Source organism: Aquarana catesbeiana, linkage group LG01 (genome assembly GCF_042186555.1).
Source record: "Aquarana catesbeiana isolate 2022-GZ linkage group LG01, ASM4218655v1, whole genome shotgun sequence".
NCBI lineage: Eukaryota > Metazoa > Chordata > Amphibia > Anura > Ranidae > Aquarana > Aquarana catesbeiana.
The window spans coordinates 476,356,385-476,375,022 of NC_133324.1; the positions used below are offsets into that span (position 1 = coordinate 476,356,385).

At 40.5% G+C, this 18,638-nt stretch overlaps 1 protein-coding gene across 3 annotated transcripts in view; it reads left to right on the forward strand.

The window, feature by feature from the left end:
- Window positions 1-18,638, forward strand: part of SUSD1 (sushi domain containing 1) — a 295,273-nt gene that overhangs the window by 45,443 nt on the left and 231,192 nt on the right. For all 3 annotated transcript variants that reach the window (XM_073591463.1, XM_073591465.1, XM_073591471.1), the window contains exons 3-4: window positions 9,595-9,750; window positions 17,083-17,235. In XM_073591463.1, coding sequence (XP_073447564.1) covers window positions 9,595-9,750; window positions 17,083-17,235 — 309 coding nt within the window. The remainder of the gene's footprint in view (window positions 1-9,594; window positions 9,751-17,082; window positions 17,236-18,638) is intronic.

Here is an 18,638-nt window from a genome sequence, read left to right on the forward strand (position 1 = left end):
AATAACTCAGGTAACCTTTGGTCATGGTCGGGGAGGTGTTTTGTCTGGGTATTGAACACCCATAGGCGTGACCACCCGGTATTGTACCCCCCAGGATACAATGAGTAACAAGAGAGACACAATTCTTTCATGGAACATTAGAGGTTTACATGATCCTACAAAAAGAACTGCACTACTTACTTACCTCTCTCAACAGAATCCCACTATCATTTTTTTGCAGGAATCACATCTTACCAGTGACAGTATACATTTATTACGTATGTCTAAATTTCAGCAACAATACCGCTCTATTCATACTAGATACTCTAGGGGAGTGAGTATTCTGTTCTCTAGGTCCACGGCATTTAGTAAGCAAGACGCAGAAATAGATGCCGAGGGCAGATATATCTTTTTGATGGGTGTATGGGAATCTCAAAAATGTATTTTTGCCAATATATATATACCTCCACCTTTTACACTAACAGTACTGCAATGTTTTGCTAGATTTTTGTCTAAATATCCCCAGCTGCCGGTGTACGTTTTGGGGGATTTTAACAGTGCAATGGATTTATCTTTAGATGTACGTAAAAAATTCTGTCCCCAGGGACCTAGACTGTACACTCCGCTGGCTAAATTTCTGGGAGAACTTGGACTGATAGATATATGGCGACGTTCGTCTCCTCTGCAAGCCCAGTTCTCCTGTCATTCGCTGACGCACTCGACTCTATCTAGAATAGACTATGCATTTGGGAATTTGTCGATACGATCCAAAAGTGATATATTTGGCTAGAGGGTTGTCTGACCACTCTCCGGTGCAGCTTAGTCTAAACTTCCAAAAAACTAGTATGCCTGTACACTGGAAACTGAATCCATTTTGGCTCCAATTGTTCAGAAACACTGAACATATGCAAATGAGCATTGGCAATTTTCTAGAGGATAATAAACATTCGGATGCACCTGGGATGGTCTGGGACGCCCTGAAAGCGTTTATTAGAGGGATGTGTGTAAGGGAAATTAGTACAATCAAGACCAGGAGCAAACAATGGGCTGAGGATGTGGCTAAAGGGGTAGACAGAGCAGAGGAGGTATTTCTGAAGGATCCTAACTCTGATAATGAACGGCAGTGGATAGATGCGCAGAAATTATCCCGATCTGTACACCTGCAACAAGCTAATAATAAAAGATTTTTTACAACCCAAACATATTTTGAGGAAGGAGAGAAAACTGGGCACATGCTGGCAGTGATAGCTAGATCACAAAACCCCTCTCAAATTATACATAACATAAAAACTAAATCGGCATTGATAGTGACTGATACACCGTCCATACTGCAAGAATTTTCATCCTTTTATCAGGATTTATATTCTTCGAAAGTTTCTTACCCAGAGGAAGAGCTGACACAGTTTTTGGAGTCCATTACACTACCCAAACTCCAGAGTTTAGATAAAAAACTTCTAAATGCACCTCTCTCCCTAGAAGAAATACAACTTGCTCTAGCCACGTTCTCCAACTCCAAAGCTCCAGGTAGCGACGGTATACCGATCGAACTATATAAAAAGTTTGGAGGAATACTTTTACCAGAATTACTACACACACTCACAGAAGCAATTAAATCTGATTCCTTGCCGGGATCTATGTATGAAGCGGTGGTAGTGGTAATTTTAAAACCGGGGAAAGAACCGGATCAACCAGAATCATACAGACCCATTTCACTTTTGAATACGGATCTGAAACTTCTTATGAAAATTATCGCCATGAGGATTTCTAAAGTGGTGTCTAAATTGGTACACCCGGATCAGGTCGGTTTCATACCAAATAGGTCCACGGCAAATAATCTAAGACGTCTCTATCTTAAAATGCAAATCCCCACAGACAATCAGGGACAAAGAGCTATACTATCGTTAGATGCCGCTAAGGCGTTTGATAGTGTGGAGTGGGAGTACCTATGGAAAGTATTGGCGAAGTTTGATCTTGGGGACACTATAATCTCTTGGATCAAACTGCTATATAAATCGCCTAAGGCCTGTATCAGAATCAATAACACATTATCATCGTCATTTGATTTATACAGGGGAACCCGACAGGGCTGCCCTCTGTCGCCTTTACTTTTCGCTTTGGCTGTTGAACCACTGGCGGCGGCTATAAGGGGAAACACAGAAATAGTAGGCTTTAGGCGGGGAGAGACGGAAGAAAAAATTGCACTATATGCAGACGACGCACTCTTATTCTTAGGTGACACGTCCACCTCTCTGATTAAACTTATGGAACTGATTGGGATATTCGGAAACTTTTCCGGATTTAAAATAAATTGGGATAAATCGACAATACTGCCCCTGGACCCACTAGTAGGATCCCTACCTCAAATAGCCGAACAAATTAAAGTGGTGGATAAATTTAAATATTTAGGCATAATCATACACCCTAATTTAGATCAATATATAAAACTCAATATAGACCCACTCTTTAAAAAATTTAAAGAAAAGCTTGTTAGCTGGACCCGGCTGCCCCTTTCTGTGGTTGGTAGGTGCAATCTGATCAAGATGATCTGGAGCCCACAACTGCTGTATGCACTGCACAACGCCTCTATCTGGATCCCTATCCATGTGTTCCGCAGATGTAATACTCTATTCCGACACTGATTTGGAGGGGACAAGTCCCAAGAATTAAACTAGAAACATTACAGGAGATGAAGGACTCGGGTGGATTGGCGGTCCCAAATCCATTTTATTATTTTATAGCTGCTCAATTGCAACATTTAACAGGCTGGCTCCACCCTGAGTCTTCTGATCCTATTCGGAACATTGTGAGTACACAACTATCTTGTGATGGTCTTGTGGAGTGCATAGAAGCAGGCGAGTTAGGAGCATTGATACAGTTCCCCATGCTAATGCTCATTGACAAAATTTGGAACAAAACAAAACAGTATCTCCAATATGACGGATATACAAACTGGTCACGAATATGGAATAATCGTAATTACCCAGAACTGAGTAAATTGGAGAATTTCTCTAATTGGGGGAAAAAGGGAGTTCAATACATTCCACAATTGTATTTTGGGGGGTCCTACGAGATTTCCAATCAATACGCTCAGAATTTAATTTTCCAAACACCTCATTTTATCAGTATTTACAGCTTAGACATGCCATAACAGCACAAAGCAAAACATCCAAATGGGAACTGGTTAAAACTGGGGTGCTCACACAACTAGTTACGGCATCATCCCGGAAGGGACAAATCTCCGCTATATATGGCTCCCTTATTAGCCATGTATCTAAGGCAATGACTTTGGGCTGTAGAGGGGGCTGGAGAGAGGACATAGGGGAAATCTCAGACGAGGAATGGAGCAACATTCTAGAGAATGTACTTGGGGTGTCCCTGTGCTCCTCTCAAAAGCTCACTCAATTATTTATTATTCACCGTACATATCGCACACCTGAAAAATTACATAAATGGCACAGGAGAGATGATCCACTATGTCCTCGACAACGGTACACTTATTCATATGCTATGGAAATGTCCAAAGTTACAGAGGTACTGGGCCTCAGTGATAAACACTATTAACAGTATATGGAATATCAAACTTATAAATGACCCTAAACTTTGTTTACTGGGACGGTTGGATGAAGAACAGTACACCCCCCATACGTACACTGCCATTTTGAGGACACTATTCTTAGCTAGGAAGCTTATTGCCAGAAAGTGGCTATCCACAATGAGCCCTACAGTGACGGAGTGGATTGCGGCGGTAAATGATGCTCTAATTAGAGAACAACTCACATATAAACATAGAGGCTGTCCAAACAAATTTGAAAATATATGGGATCCTTGGCTAGACACACCTGGACTGGCCCCATTGAGCTTGGTCCATAATAGAATTTTGGGTGGCAGAGTCCATACAGTAGGAACACCAACATAAATAATAATACAGAGCAGGATACAATGATATTGATCTAGAGATGAAAAACCTTATACCGTGTATGAGATGTCTTTTACTGGAACAAATGTGAGGTGGCAGATGGGTAATGCGGAGGTCAATATGTACATAGTTTGCCTAGTCTAATAATAGGTATTGTTGACCCCGTTGGGTCCAGCGGAATGTAAAATAAGGAAAGGGAACAAAACAAAAAGTTAATTGGAAAACGACCAATAGAAGTTATATAGAACAAATAATGACCTGCAAAAGTCATAATTATAACAAATGCATCGCACAAATATATCTAATTCAGAGATAATGATTGATAAGTCCCTTAGGTGGAATGTGATGATGTATTTGGCCATGTAACATTAATATTGGTTGTTCTCATGTACTATGACATTGAACTCGACCTATGTGCTGGAATGTAACCAATTGATTTACTGTATTCAATGGAATTTTATTTTTAATAAAAAAAGATCTGATTTAAAAAAAAGGGCAACTGCAGTATTTGAGAGGGAACTGGGTCCAGGGGACAGGTGATTAGGTGGGCGTTAGAAATAAGTTAAGCAACCTCGTCTATAATAGCAGGGTTGAATAAGGGGAGTGTTGATTGTACCTGTGAACATGGGGTGTTAAGGGAGGGGGGATATCTGTAGAGTAACAATTTCATCACAAATTGAATCAATTTTATTTTTGAAGTGATTGGCGATCACCTGGGCAGTGAGTGAGTTAGTGGGTGGAGGCAGTGTTAGCAATAAAGTTAAATGACATAAAAAATCTAAAAAGTGTACATACATTTTAATAAAAGAAAATAAAAAAAAATGCAAAAAAGCACCCACACCCACCTGTGCAAACACAAACACATAGGTACACACTATTTTATTCTACAGGACTACTCTGCTTTCAGAAAATATATAATGTTATAATATAATGCGGGTTCTAAGTAATCTTCTAGTAAATAATGGGGATTTTAACATGTGTGTAAAAATTTTTAAAATTGCTCCAGACTGCAAGTGGTCAAAATGCTAGTTCCCTGGCCATAAGGCCGTTGCATTGACTTTATTATATAGATAAAGATTTCAGACTGATTTTGAATTTCATTTGCTTGTTCTGAATTAGAAACACTAAATCTATACACAGCAAGGTGACATTTTTAAAAGGCAATGAAAGCCCCCATATTTCTGTCATGACAGGTATACTTTAATAATAAGTTTAGCCCACACTGGAAGCAGCAGTTGGGATTTCCAATTAAAATGCCTTCCTTAAGTACAAGGGTTTGTCAGGCACTGCAATTAGAACCAGTTAGTTCAGGATGTTTAGGTCTTTTGAATCAAGTTTGCAGGTCACTTCATCTGTTGTGGAACTAGAAGACAAATTAGGCCATGTTTTTCTTAATAATATGCCACGGCCTCTTTCCATTTCCCCTGAACAATCACTTTCCCATAAAAAAAAAAAAAAAACTATTCTGAAAATCACCAAACAGATTACATTGAACTGATCTTAAGTTTTAAATACTTCACACACCAGCACTCGCATGCAAACTTCATTTGTGTCTCCTTTTTTTCTGGTATTGTTTGGGAATCATCTGGTGAACACGCTATTATAAATATATACTTTTCATACTAAAATGGGGGCACACTGTAGTCTACAACAAAAGCAGGTTTGAAAGATTCCTATATACTGTATGTGTGCAATACATATGTATCAATTCAAAGTGTATGTCCAGCCAAAACTTGCCTTCATTGCTTGGATAAAATGGGGGAGGGTTAGAACCCCTATTAGGTTTTTACTCCTATCCTCTATTAAAAAGATTTACCCTCATTTCCTTTTCTGTTGACAATATTTTGTCAGAGAGAAAGTGACAAAAACTCTTTTAACAGCAAAACCGACAGAAATAAAAATGCTGATCTAGAAGTGGATAAGGATGAGTAGAATTGGCAGACCTGGACCTTATGTATCCATAAAGTTATTATGAATGAATGCTTGAGGCTGGATATAAAGTATATTTTAGGTGGTACTTGGTCCCAGAGCATTTATCAGAAATGTACCCTGGATCCTCTGCCCTAAGCTTTCAGAAATGTGGTCAGGTGGGAACAGTCCTGCATGTGTGGTGGACATGCCACAAAGTTAGACATTTATGGATATGAGTTCATTCCCTGGTCTATTCACTAACCATGGTAAATATTGTGAAGGCTGCCGGGACAGCTCTTCTTAAAGCAGAGTTCCACCCAAAAATGGAACTTCTGCTTTTCGGAATCCTCTGCCCCTCCGGTGTCACATTTGGCACCTTTCAGGGGGGAGCAGATATCTGTCTAATCCAGGTATTTGCTCCCACTTCCGGGCATAGATAGCACTAAGAATAACTACTTTAGTAAAACAGCACAGCTATTTGTGAAGTCCATATTGTAGTGAAGTCCATAGTAGCTGTGCTAACACATCCTAACATCTAAAGTTGTCCTGAAAACAAAGTGCCACCCCACTGGAACTGAAGTACTCTGGTAGCAGTTGGGTAGGTGCTCCCCACAGTAGCTTGGGCTTTTGGAGCAGCCGCTTGAAGTTAATCTCTGGCCTGGGTGTTCTCATGCTGGTTATCACAATCAAGGGTCTCCCACCTAGCTGCAGATCACTTGCCTAGCTACCTCTGTCTTATCAGGTTCTAGCTCTCTGAGCTCCAATGGGAGGGAAGCCTGCTGAGGCAAGAAAGTAGAGAAACTCTTCTCTGTGTGTAGCCGGGCTTATACAGTGAGGAAAATAATTATTTGATTCCCTGCTGATTTTGTAAGTTTGCCCACTCACAAAGAAATGACGGGTCTATCAGTATATTTTAAATGATAGAGACAGAATACCAACTAAAAATCCAGAAAAAACACATGATACACGTGTTATAAATTGAGTTGCAGTTCAGTGAGTAAAATAAGTATTTGATCTCCAAGCAACCAAACGTGACTTAGTACTTGGTAGAAAAACCCTTGTTGCCAAGCACAGAGGCAAGACATTTCTTGTAGTTAGTGACCAGGTTTGCACACATCTCAGGAGGGATTTTGATCCACTTTTTTTTACAGATCTTCTCTAAATCCCTAAGGTTTCTTGGCTGTCGCTTGGCAACTCAAAGTTTTAGCTCCCTCCCTACATTTTCTATAGGATTAAGGTCTGGAGATTGGCTAGGCCACTCCATGACCTTAGGGTGCTTCTTTTTGAGCCACTCCTTTGTTGCCTTGGCAGTAGCAGTAGTAGCAGTAGTTTCAGGTCATTGTCATGCTGAAAGACCAGTCCATGACCCTTGATCTGATCTTCAGTGTTCTGGCTGAGGGAAGAAGGTTCTCATACATGATTTTACAATACATGGCCCCATCAATTGGCTTCTCAATATGGCAAAGTTGGTCTGTACCTTTAGCAGAGAAACAGCCGCAAAGCATAATGTTTCCACCTTCATGCTTGACTGTAGGGATGGTGTTCTTAGGGTCATAGTCAGCAATTTTCTTCCTCCAAACACGGCAAGTCCTCCTCCTCAAGAAGGCACAAGTACAGTCAAGCCAATGAATATCTAAATGATTCAGAGAAGGATTGGGAGAAAGTGCTGTGGTCAGATGAGACCAAAATTAAGCTCTTTGGCATTAACTCGACTCGTCGTGTTTGGAGGAAGAAAATGCTGACTCTGACTCTAATGCCGCGTACACACGGTCGGACTTTTCGTCTACAAAAGTCCAACGGACGCCGACGGACTAAAGCTGGCTGGTAATCCGATCGTGTGTGGGCTTCTCCGGACTTTCAGCAGACTTTTTCAGCCTCAAATCCGACGGACTTTAGATTTGAAACATGCTTCAAATCTTTACGTCGTAACTACGACGGACCCCGAAATCCGCTCGTCTGTGTGCTAGTCCGACGGACAAAAACCCATGCTAGGGCAGCTATTGGCTACTGGCTATGAACTTCCTTATTTTAGTCCGGTGTACGTCATCACGTACGAATCCGTCGGACTTTTGTGTGGTCGTGTGTAGGCAAGTCCGTTCGTTAGAAAGTCTGCTGCAAGTCCGCCGAAAGTCCGCAGGAAGTCTGTCGGACAGGCTGTCGGACTTTTGTAGACGAAAAGTCCGACCGTGTGTACGCGGCATAAGAATATCATCTCTACAGTCAAGCATTCATTTTCATTTTTTAGGTTTTTTTCCCCTGTTTTTCACCTGGTGATCTGACCAGTAACACTCCTCCTGTTTTAGAGTGCCTCCTCTCTGGATGCATGATTATAAGAGGCACCCTTGGATAGCAGCATCAAATTTTGAAAGTTTGGTTTGCTAAAATGGGAGTATGCAAAATCTGGTGCAGTTCTGCATAGAAATCAATCAGCTTCCAGCTGATTGGCCACAATGCACAGCCACACCAGATATTGCACTCTCCGGTTATAGTAAATCAATCCCTTTGGCTCTAAATAGTGTCATTGACTCCCTTTTTTTTCTTGACATACAATGAAAGAAACCTAGCTTCTAAACCTTTAAGTCTTTGTTAGGACAGACAGTGTTCAAATCTAGTTACAACTGCTAAGAAAGGTATGCCTGCACAGTACAGACAGGCTAAATTATGGCAAATGCAATTACTCAGCCCCCTCATAAACAAGAGAACCACCTGGGATTTTAGAGTGCTGGAGGTTCCAGAAAAAAGCATCTAAAAATGGTAAGCTGCAATTTAAAAAACGATATATATACAAATATATAGTAGGCGCTATTCCAATTTGGCTGCAAAAGTGGAAATACACTTTAACCTCCCCGGAGGTTTTCCGAGTGTGGCTCGGGGTTAAATTTCAGTATCATTAGCGGTAACCCTGAGCCACACTCGGGATTGCATTGCAGGATCCTGGTGCAGTGTACTTACCTTGTCCCCAGGATCCTGCGATGTCCCCCCGCTGTGTCTGTGGGCTCTGTCCTCTACCCCATGCCTCTTTGTGCCAGGCTCCATTCCCTAAAAGCGTTGCAACACACGGGGGTGGAGCCCGGCGGCAAATTCAAAAAATGTAAAATTCATAATACATACAGTACAGTGGAATCTTACAGATTACATTACTATAAGAAATTATTTCACAACCCTTTTGTCCCTAGTGCTTTGTCCAATGCCCTGCATGCACTTTTATATTATGTATACTGTTCTTTCTGCCTGGAAACTTGGAATTGTCCATAGCAACCAAAAAGTGTCTCTTTAGGTCAAAAGTGGTTTTAGACCAGTTAGAAAACAGCGATAGTAAATTAGAACACTTGCAGAATTGAGCGATAGTGAATCGTGAGGAAATTCATTTTATTATTATATTATTTTTTTATAATTATTTATAGTCATTTATTATATTATAATTTATGATTTTGTGTTTCAAAGTTTATCATACCCGGGATATCTACTAGACACTTGTTTGGACAGATTGTTATTGCTAAGAATTACAGGCCTACAATATAAAATGCCAAATTTCTATGCAAAATAATTATACCACTGAGACGTAAAAATCTGACATAATCATACTGCCAGGGAGGTTAAGCATTGATAAATTATTGGCTGTAGCATGCTATCCAAGTCATTTAATTAATTCTGATTTAACAAACAATGAGAGTAAAAGTGAAACCAAAAAGATAAAAACAAGAGTATTAGGATGTTTGTATTGTATTTATAAGAGGTATTTATAAATTAAAATACTCCCCTGGTTTTGTGTTCTTTTGTTGAAACAGATAAAAATGAGTGTCAGATTGGAGCGCAAAAAATCTGCGGTGAACACACAGAATGCCACAATACACATGGCAGCTACTACTGCATCTGTCTGAAAGGTTATCGACCATCCAATAACCATGACAATTTTATACCAAATGATGGCACTTTTTGTACAGGTGAGTGAAGGAAAAGTGAAATGTTAAAAACTGTTAACTGTTGATCAAATGTTTGATCTTGATGCAGCCTTACCCGTGCCCATGAAATGCAGCCTGACCTGTGTCTGGCGACTGGCGAAGACGTCATCACATCCTCCTGGTACTCAGATAGAAGACAGAGTAGCCGGAGTGGCAGCCACGGCCGTACTCTATTTGGCCTCTGGGGCTGCCCTGTCCTCTATGAGTGACAGGCTCAGCCAGGAGATCGCCCGGTGCTCGCGGGAGACGGCCGCCCGGTATTGTGACATGCCGGTGACGGCGACGGGGGGGGGATGTAGGGGCCTGGTTGGTATTCGCTCCATAAGATGCACAGACATTTCCCCCCATTTTTTGGGGGGGGGGGGGAGTACGTCTTATGGAGTGAAAAATACGGTATGTACATTTAATTTCTTTTCTTTTAACTTAATGAACATGTTAACTAACTATATATGAACCACTTTGGTCAGGATTATATCCTTGACAGTACAGCTACAAGGGGCAATGGTTTGTAGTATGTAATGTAAGGCACAGTTTACGGAGTGCAATAGTTAGGAGTATGTAATGCATAGCAGAGATTATAGAATTCAGCCATCAGGAGTATGTCAAAGGGTATGCATCGTGCAGAGTGATCAGAGTAGCACTCTCTTATGGTGGTCAGTGTTGGGCACACTTATATAGGTGGTTTGTGTTATGTGTGCCCTTTCAATGGTGGTCAGTGTTAAGTTCCCCTTACATTAGTTACCAATTTATTGGCAGTCAGTGGTAGGGGTCTTTCTACGTTGGTGGTCAGTGGAGAAGGGCCTCCTTTCTTTGGTGGCTCTTTGCATTAGTGGTCAGTGATGAATTGCCAATAGTGAGGTCTGACTAACCCCAAACTGTGTGGTAAGTACACAGTGCCAGCCTAATTTTTCCCTAAATTCAGTTGGTAACCAAAACAGTAACCACCACCGTGTTTGACTGTTGGTATGATGTTCTTGTAATGAAAAGCTGTATTTGTTTTATGCCAGATGTAACGGGACGCACACCTTCCAAAAAGTAAAATTTTTGTCTCATCAGTCCACAGAATATTTGCCTAAAAGTCTTGGGGATAATCAAGATGTTTTTTGGCAAATTTGGGATGAGCCTTTGTGTTCTTTTTGGTCAGAGGTGGTTTTTGCCTTGGAACTACAATAATTACTCCAAGAGCATTACGACGACTCATCCAGGAGGTCATAAAAGAAACCGGAACAACATCTAAAGAACTGCAGGCCTCACTTGCCTCAGGTAAGATCAGTGTTCATGTTTCAACACTAAGAAAGAGACTGGGCACAAATGGCATCCATGGGAGAGTTCCAAGGCAAAAACCACCGCTGACCAAAAAGAACACAAAGGCTCATCCCACATTTGCCAAAAAACATCTTGATTATCCCCAAGATTTTTAGGCAAATATTCTGTGGACTGATGAGACAAAAATTGAACTTTTTGGAAGGTGTGCGTCCCATTACATCTGGCATAAAACAAATACAGCTTTTCATAACAAGAACATCATACCAACAGTCAGACATGGTGGTGGTAGCGCGATGGTCTGGGGCTGCTTTGCAGCTTCAGGACCTGGATGACTTACAATAATTGATGGAACCATGAATTCTGAGCTCTACCCAAAAATCCTAAAGGAGAATACCCAGCCATCAGTTTGTGACCTCAAGCTCAAGTGCACTTGGGTTATGCATCAGGACAATGATCCGAAACAAAACAGCAAGTCCACCTCCAAATGGTTCAAACAAAGCAAAATGCAGGGGCACGTACGGGTACATCCACCCACATCTAATCCTAGTACCTACCTAGGAGGGTGCTACAGTAGCTTGCAATCTTTCTCAGTACAGGTTTCTCCTAAAGTAAAGTTAAAAGAAAGAAAGACCAAGAAATAGTTATTTTTATTAATGTACTATTGGTCGTTTTTTAAGTTACAAATAGAGCCATCTCATTTCCCTGGAGAGAAAAGACAAATTAATACGAATAAAATACATTCTCTAATCAACATTCAAAATGTAAGGTCTGGTCACTTTGAGTAACTGAGAGTTACACATAAGTCTACACAACCCTTCTAGGTTGCCTTTCACCTCTAGCAGCATTTAACATGGAACTGGCTTAATTTCCCTGTTGTTAAATTTGTTGGTTACAACTTTTATGTTGCTTGTTTGTTTTAGAGATGAAGAGAAGTTGCTTTGAACTTTCATGAATTCAAGTATTCAAGTTAAGAAATAGTACACAGTCAAATTAAATAATATGATGCATTGAATGAGATAATAGCTTTTTTCAAGTCACAAGCATGTTTCTGTGCTCAGGTTGATGAAGATTTGTCCCCATTAGCTACATTCAACATAACAAAGACAGAGCTCGCTTTAGATTCACACCTGCTCTTTCTATAGACTCTTTTGCAGCTATTATACTTATTACTTTATATTGTGTAGTTAAAGCTAAATTAAAGATTCACTGACTAAATCATCAACTAGTTCCAGAAAACATATTCTCTGTCATAGGTAAAACATATTTTAAAAAGGCTTACTGATAATAAATATACTTTTTATACAATGTAGTGCTATGGATAATTTTCCCCTTTTTTAAAAAAAGGATTTGGGTATTGAATTTTAGAAACAAAACTGAATAGATGTGTTGGATGACATATTGCCTAAAGTGACATTGTCTGCCAACCTGATCTGTGCCCTCTATTCATAAAAAAAAAAGACTTTTTGTTTTTTGTTGGAGTGTAAACTGGCTGGCTTCTGGGCTGGGCTGGATTTTGACCTGGCTGACTGGTTTGAGTTCTGACCTGGCTGGCTGGGCTAAGTTCTAGCCTGGCTAGTTTGCTGGTGTAAGTTCTGATCTGGCTGGCTAGCTGGCTAGTTTGCGTTCTAGCCTGACTGACTGGTGTGAATTCAGGCCTGGCTGTTTGGACTGAGTTCTGGGCTGACTGACTGCCTTGGCTATGTTCTGGTAGGGCTGGCTGGGCTGAGTTCTGGTCTGACTGACTGGTTTGTATTCTAGCCTGGCTGACTGGTTTGAGTTCTGACCTGGCTGACTAGTTTGGATTTTGGCCTGGTTGACTGGTTTAACTTCTGGCCTGTCTGGATAGCTGGCTGGGCTGTGTTCTGGTCTGGCTGGTCTGAGTTTTAAAAAGCACACTGTTTGGGTCAGAACTAAGTAATGCAGAGTGAAGAAGCCAGTAGTATATGATGCAGAGTGCATGGGCCAGGAGAAAGTAATGCAGAGTGCAACCCTTGCTGTGCCACATTTTGACCGGCAGTCATATGGCAGAGGTGAACATCTGCCATCTAATCATGGCAGCCCCTTCCAAGCTAAGCCAATGAGAACAAGGCTGCAGCATATGTCAGGAGCTATAAACTAAGCACAGAGAGTGTTGTAGAGGCATGGTGGAGTCATGACCTACAAATCACATGGCTGCAGTTGACAGGTAGTTCAAACTTGATCAATTGCTGACCTCGGCTTTAAAGTGTTTCTAAACCCAGTAAATAGGAATGGTTTCCCATTTTTCACTTTACTTTTTTCCTGGGGACTGAGAAAAAAAATGTTTTTCAAAATTACAGGAAATGCCATCTCTGAAGTTGTCACCAGAATAGGAATGGAATTCCCACTGGAAAATTCTGTTGCATTGACATCTATAAAAGTCTTTGCTTTCTATTGGATTTCAGGTCACAGAACAACAGAACACATAAAAAAGTATAAATCTCCCCCAGTGGGAACAAAGAGAACGCAGATATAACGCTGCTAAAATATATATATATATATATATATATATATATATATATATATATATATATATATATATATATATATATATACTGTATATATATATATATATATATATATATATATATATATATATATACACATATATATATATATATATATATATATATATATATATATATATATATATACAAAAGTGTTCGGATGCCTGCCTTTACACGCACATGAACTTTAATGCCATCCCAGTTTTAGTTCGTAGGGTTCAATATTGAGTTTGCCCACCCTTTGCAGATATAACAGCTTCAACTCTTCTGGGAAGACTGTTCACAAGATTTAGGAGTGTGTCTATGGGAATGTTTGACTATTCTTTCAGAAGCGAATTTGTGAGGTCCGGCACTGATGTTAATTGGAAGCTCTATGCTCTAATTCATCCCAAAGGTGTTCTATCAGGTTGAGGTCGGGACTCTGTGCAGGCCAGTCAAGTTCCTCCACCCCAAACTCGCTCATCCATGTCTTTATGGACCTTGGACCTTATGGACCTTGCTTTGTGCACTGGTCCAAATCATTTGGTGGAGGGGGGATTATGGTGTGGGGTTGTTTTTCAGGGGTTGGGCTTAGCCCCTTAATTCCACTGAAGAGAACTCTTCAAGTGTCAGCATACCAAGACATTTTGGACAATTTCATGCTCCCAACTTTGTTGGAATAGTTTGGGGTTGGCCCTTCTTGTTTCAACACGACTGCGCACCTGAATTGTTTTTATTTCTAAATTATTTTTTTTTCGATTGTTATCTTATAGAACTGTACAAAACAGAGCCAACTGGGCATACCTTTGCTCGCGCAGTACATCATTCTTACACAGTGCACTAAAAACAACAAAAATCCTAGAATAATTAGGCACACTTTGTTCAAGGCGGAAAACATACAGGAGTAAGACCAGTTAGGAAAGCATCCAATTGCATCTCTTGGGATATGGAGGAGCTCACACTCGGGCAGCTTCAGCAAGATATGCTTAGTAGACCAGAGCTTTACACTTGACCCCCTCCTTGCACAGACTTTCAAGGAACTTAAATTAAATTGGGTCTAGCCTAGATCTGGTCAGGCATTGGTAGAGGCTTAGCTAAGCCAGATGTCCCAAACCTTAAAAAATTTCCCAAGACAACCCCTAGATGTATAAGTAAATTTATAGAGCGGAATGACTGAATTGACCAAATGCTTCCATTAATCTAGGGTGAGGGCCATGGGAGACTTCCATTTCAAAACTATGGCTGTCCTGGCGTAAAATAAAAGGAGTCCTTATAGTACTCTAAGAGACCTAGTTGGGGCTAGAGAATGAATTAGGCACCAACAGGCATATGTCAATACTCAGTGGGACTGAAGCAGTAGTGAGCTGGAAAATGAGAGTTCAGCCCCAAAAATCTTAATCGAGGGAAAGTTCCAAAATACATCTAAAATCAGCTGGGTCAGCTGCTCACTCCAACATTCTGCCACAACGGAGGGATAAATCCTATGTAACCAAAGGAGAGTAAATTATATTATGTGTAGCATTTTAAATTGGATCAGTTGATCTCTAGTGGAAACTAACTTCAACATGGGGTAGTACTAGATCTCCTTCCAGTCCTCCTTCCAGTCCAGAGGGCAATAAGGCCTTATAGATGATGATTTAGTTAGATTGTCGTCTCTCAATAGAGTTTCCAACTTGGAGGAGGTGAGTGAAGGTCCTAAGGCCAAATTGAATTTGATATGCATGGCAGAGCTGAAGGTACCAGAACATATAGGAGTTAAGGGGGCATATTGTCATTTTAGTGTCTCAGAAGTTAGCAGACCACCGCTGTCACAGACATGGCTGAGGTATTTGATCGCTTGGAAGCGCAGATAATTGGATTGGGTATAGTGGAGAAATTGGGGAGAGTGGGGTTTCACCATAATGGAGTGGAGGGAGACCATCAATGTGGGCTGCTGGGGTTCCCCTCATTCTATGTCATCATAGTAAACAGGGCATCATGCCCTCCTATTTACCTTGTTGTACTAGATGTCATGCAAATGCTCCTGGCTGTTTTACCAGTATATTTATTGTAATATTTATTTTGGATACACCATGTCATGTCTATGATTGCTCAATAAATATGTTTTTTTCTACACCCGGTTCCTTTATGTGCCTCACTCAAAGTCCCAAACTCCTTTTTTCATTACCCAATTTAGAAATGGAGGCGGCCTTTTACGCGAAGTGCTTCATCTAAGGTCCCAACCTTCCTTTTTTATCATGCCCTCTGTACAAGATATTCCATAGAGCTTCAAAGGATCCCACAACAGTCACCTCCGACACTACCGAGGCATTAGTATAGTCAGCTGTGGGCAAGGGTAGGGAGGGCAACAATATAAGAAGCTCTGCATCCATGCCGTCCCAAACAATGATAGGTGAGGGGGAATTCTGATTATGTTTCCTATATTAAGTGATCTTGTCTGACATGAGTTCCTGTACTCTTTCATCATATATCCATTTAGGGGCTAACTGCCTGCATCCAGAACTATTTAAAGGGGAGAGTGGTCTGAAAGACCCACGGTAGTAATAGGTATATAGGCAGCACCTTGTGCCCCATTATTGGTGTGTGTTAGGAATTGTACCCCATCTGTGGTGTCAGTGGGAGAAATAGTACCCCATTGTTGAGATCAGAAGGAGGCATTGGGGATTATTTACTAAAGTAAAATCCACTTTGCACTGCAAGTGCACTTGAAAGTCGCTGTAGATCCGAGGTGGGCATGCAAGGAAAATAAAAAACAGCATTTTAGCTTGCACATGATTGGATGATAAAATCAGCAGAGCTTCCCCACATTTCAGATCTACCCCTTAGATTTAGAGTGACTGCACTACCAAGTGCACTTGCAGTGCAAAATGGATTTGCCTTTCGTAAATAACCCCCAATAACCCCCAATGCCTCCTTCTGATCTCAACAATGGGGTACTATTTCTCCCACTGACACCACAGATGGGTTACAATGCCTTACACAACAATAATGGGGCACAAGGTGCTGCCTATATACCTATATGCCTATTACTATCCGTGGGTCTTTCAGACCACTCTCCCCTTGAAATAGTTCTGGATGCAGGCATTTAGCCCCTAAATGGATATATGATGAAAGAGTACAGGAACTCATGTATCCCCCATTGTATTCCTTCAGTGGTGTTAGTGGGAGAAATTGTGCCCTATCTTTAATGTTAGTGAGAGGAATAGTGCCACAAGGACATGTTAATGGAAAGAAAAAGGACCACAGCCTAAAGACCGCTTATCTTAATAACTGTAAAGCAATGATGTTTGAGTGATTGAAGTTGAATAAGCTCCCTCTGTTCGCTAATCTACACATTTCTACTTGTGGATCAACAGCAGAAAATAGAAGCATGCAAAAATGTGAATTTTTGCAATGCATTTTCTTTTACTTTAAAATAATTTGTAATGAAAGTATAAGCTCATTGAAAAGCCACGTTAAAACAGACATCCCCTAAAACAATGAGTGATATATTACATGCATTAAAACACATATTGATATTGTAAATGCAATTTTTGTTTTGCAGATATTAATGAATGTGAAGTACCTGATATATGTGGAGAGAATGCAAAATGTAAAGATATTCCTGGCGGTTATGAATGCTTCTGTAATGATGGATACAGACTGCAAAATGGCAGTGAACATTTCCAGGCAGATGGAGACCCTGACTTGTGCAAAGGTCTGAGAACAAATCAACTAAGGAGTAATTAATGAATCAATAGAGAAATCATTAAATGTTTATTTTTTTGTGGGGAGAAATATTTTGCTATACATAGTAATTTTCCTATTCTGTAAGCAATCAAGGATGTTTTATTCTATATTGTAAAGCGCTGCGTAAACTGTTGGCGCTATATACATCCTGTATAATAATAATAATAATAATAATAATAATAATAATAATTGTATAAAAAATATGCTGCTCTTTACTGCTTAGATATAATTAATACAATGTGAAAATTCTCATGTTTTATCATTAATACATTATGCAAATTAAAATTACAACTATCGTTTACTACTCTATGCTTTTTGCTGTGATAAACACTGAGCATGCTTTGGGGTTGTGGAGAAAGAGAGATCACCCCACCTTAAAGCAGTTTCACCTCCTCATGAACTACGGACATAAAAATGTCATCAGGATTTTCATTTTAGGCATTATGATCCAAACTTGAATTCCTAGACACATGCCTTTGTAGCCATTACCCACCTACAAGGTAGTATATGTGGCCACAGGCTTCAGAGGTCAGTCAGACATACAGTACAGGGATGATTTGCCTGCCCTCAGTCAAAATGGCAGATGGTGTCAGAAATGTATTTTTTTAACCCCTTTTGCTATATTCTGTGGATGTTTAAACAGTATTAAACCCCAGACCAAAAAAATTAATATATTGCAGCTTACCAATCATTAGATGTAATGGTTGCATTCGTTTTCTTTTTTTTCGCAGGCTTTTTTTCCATCTGTTTCCACCTGGTGATCTGGTCAGTAAGACACTTCCTGTATTTGATTACCCCCACTCTGGATGAGGGAGCACAGAGGCATGTTCGGACAGCAGCATTGTCAGTCTTGGAGGAGGGGAATGTTAGATTTACTAGCAGGTTTAGATACACTAACACTTTGAAGCCAAACTCAAGCTCACACTACAGTAAGGCTCGGTTCACACAGGGGCGGCACGACTTGCAGGTCGCCTCACCGAGGCGACCTGCACACGACATCCATGGCGACTTGCAAAACGACTTCTGTATAGAAGTCTATGCAAGTCGCCTCAAGTCACCCCAAAAGAAGTACAGGAACCTTTTTCTAAGTCCGAGCGACTTGTGTCACTCCTATTAGAATGGTTCCATTGTACAGAACGGGAGGCGACTTGTCAGGCGACTAGGTCGCCTGACAAGTCGCCCCCGTGTGAACTGGCACTTACACAAGCAGTTACAGCAAAAGTTTTTTTCTTTTGGGATAAAGCTTTTACATGAATAAATAAAAGATGACCATTGTAAGCACCCTCTATCAGTGCTAAATGATTTGTCTCAGCACTAAAGCACTAACTACTACATTTACTGGGGAGCTTGTTCTGTTGAAGAACAACAGAT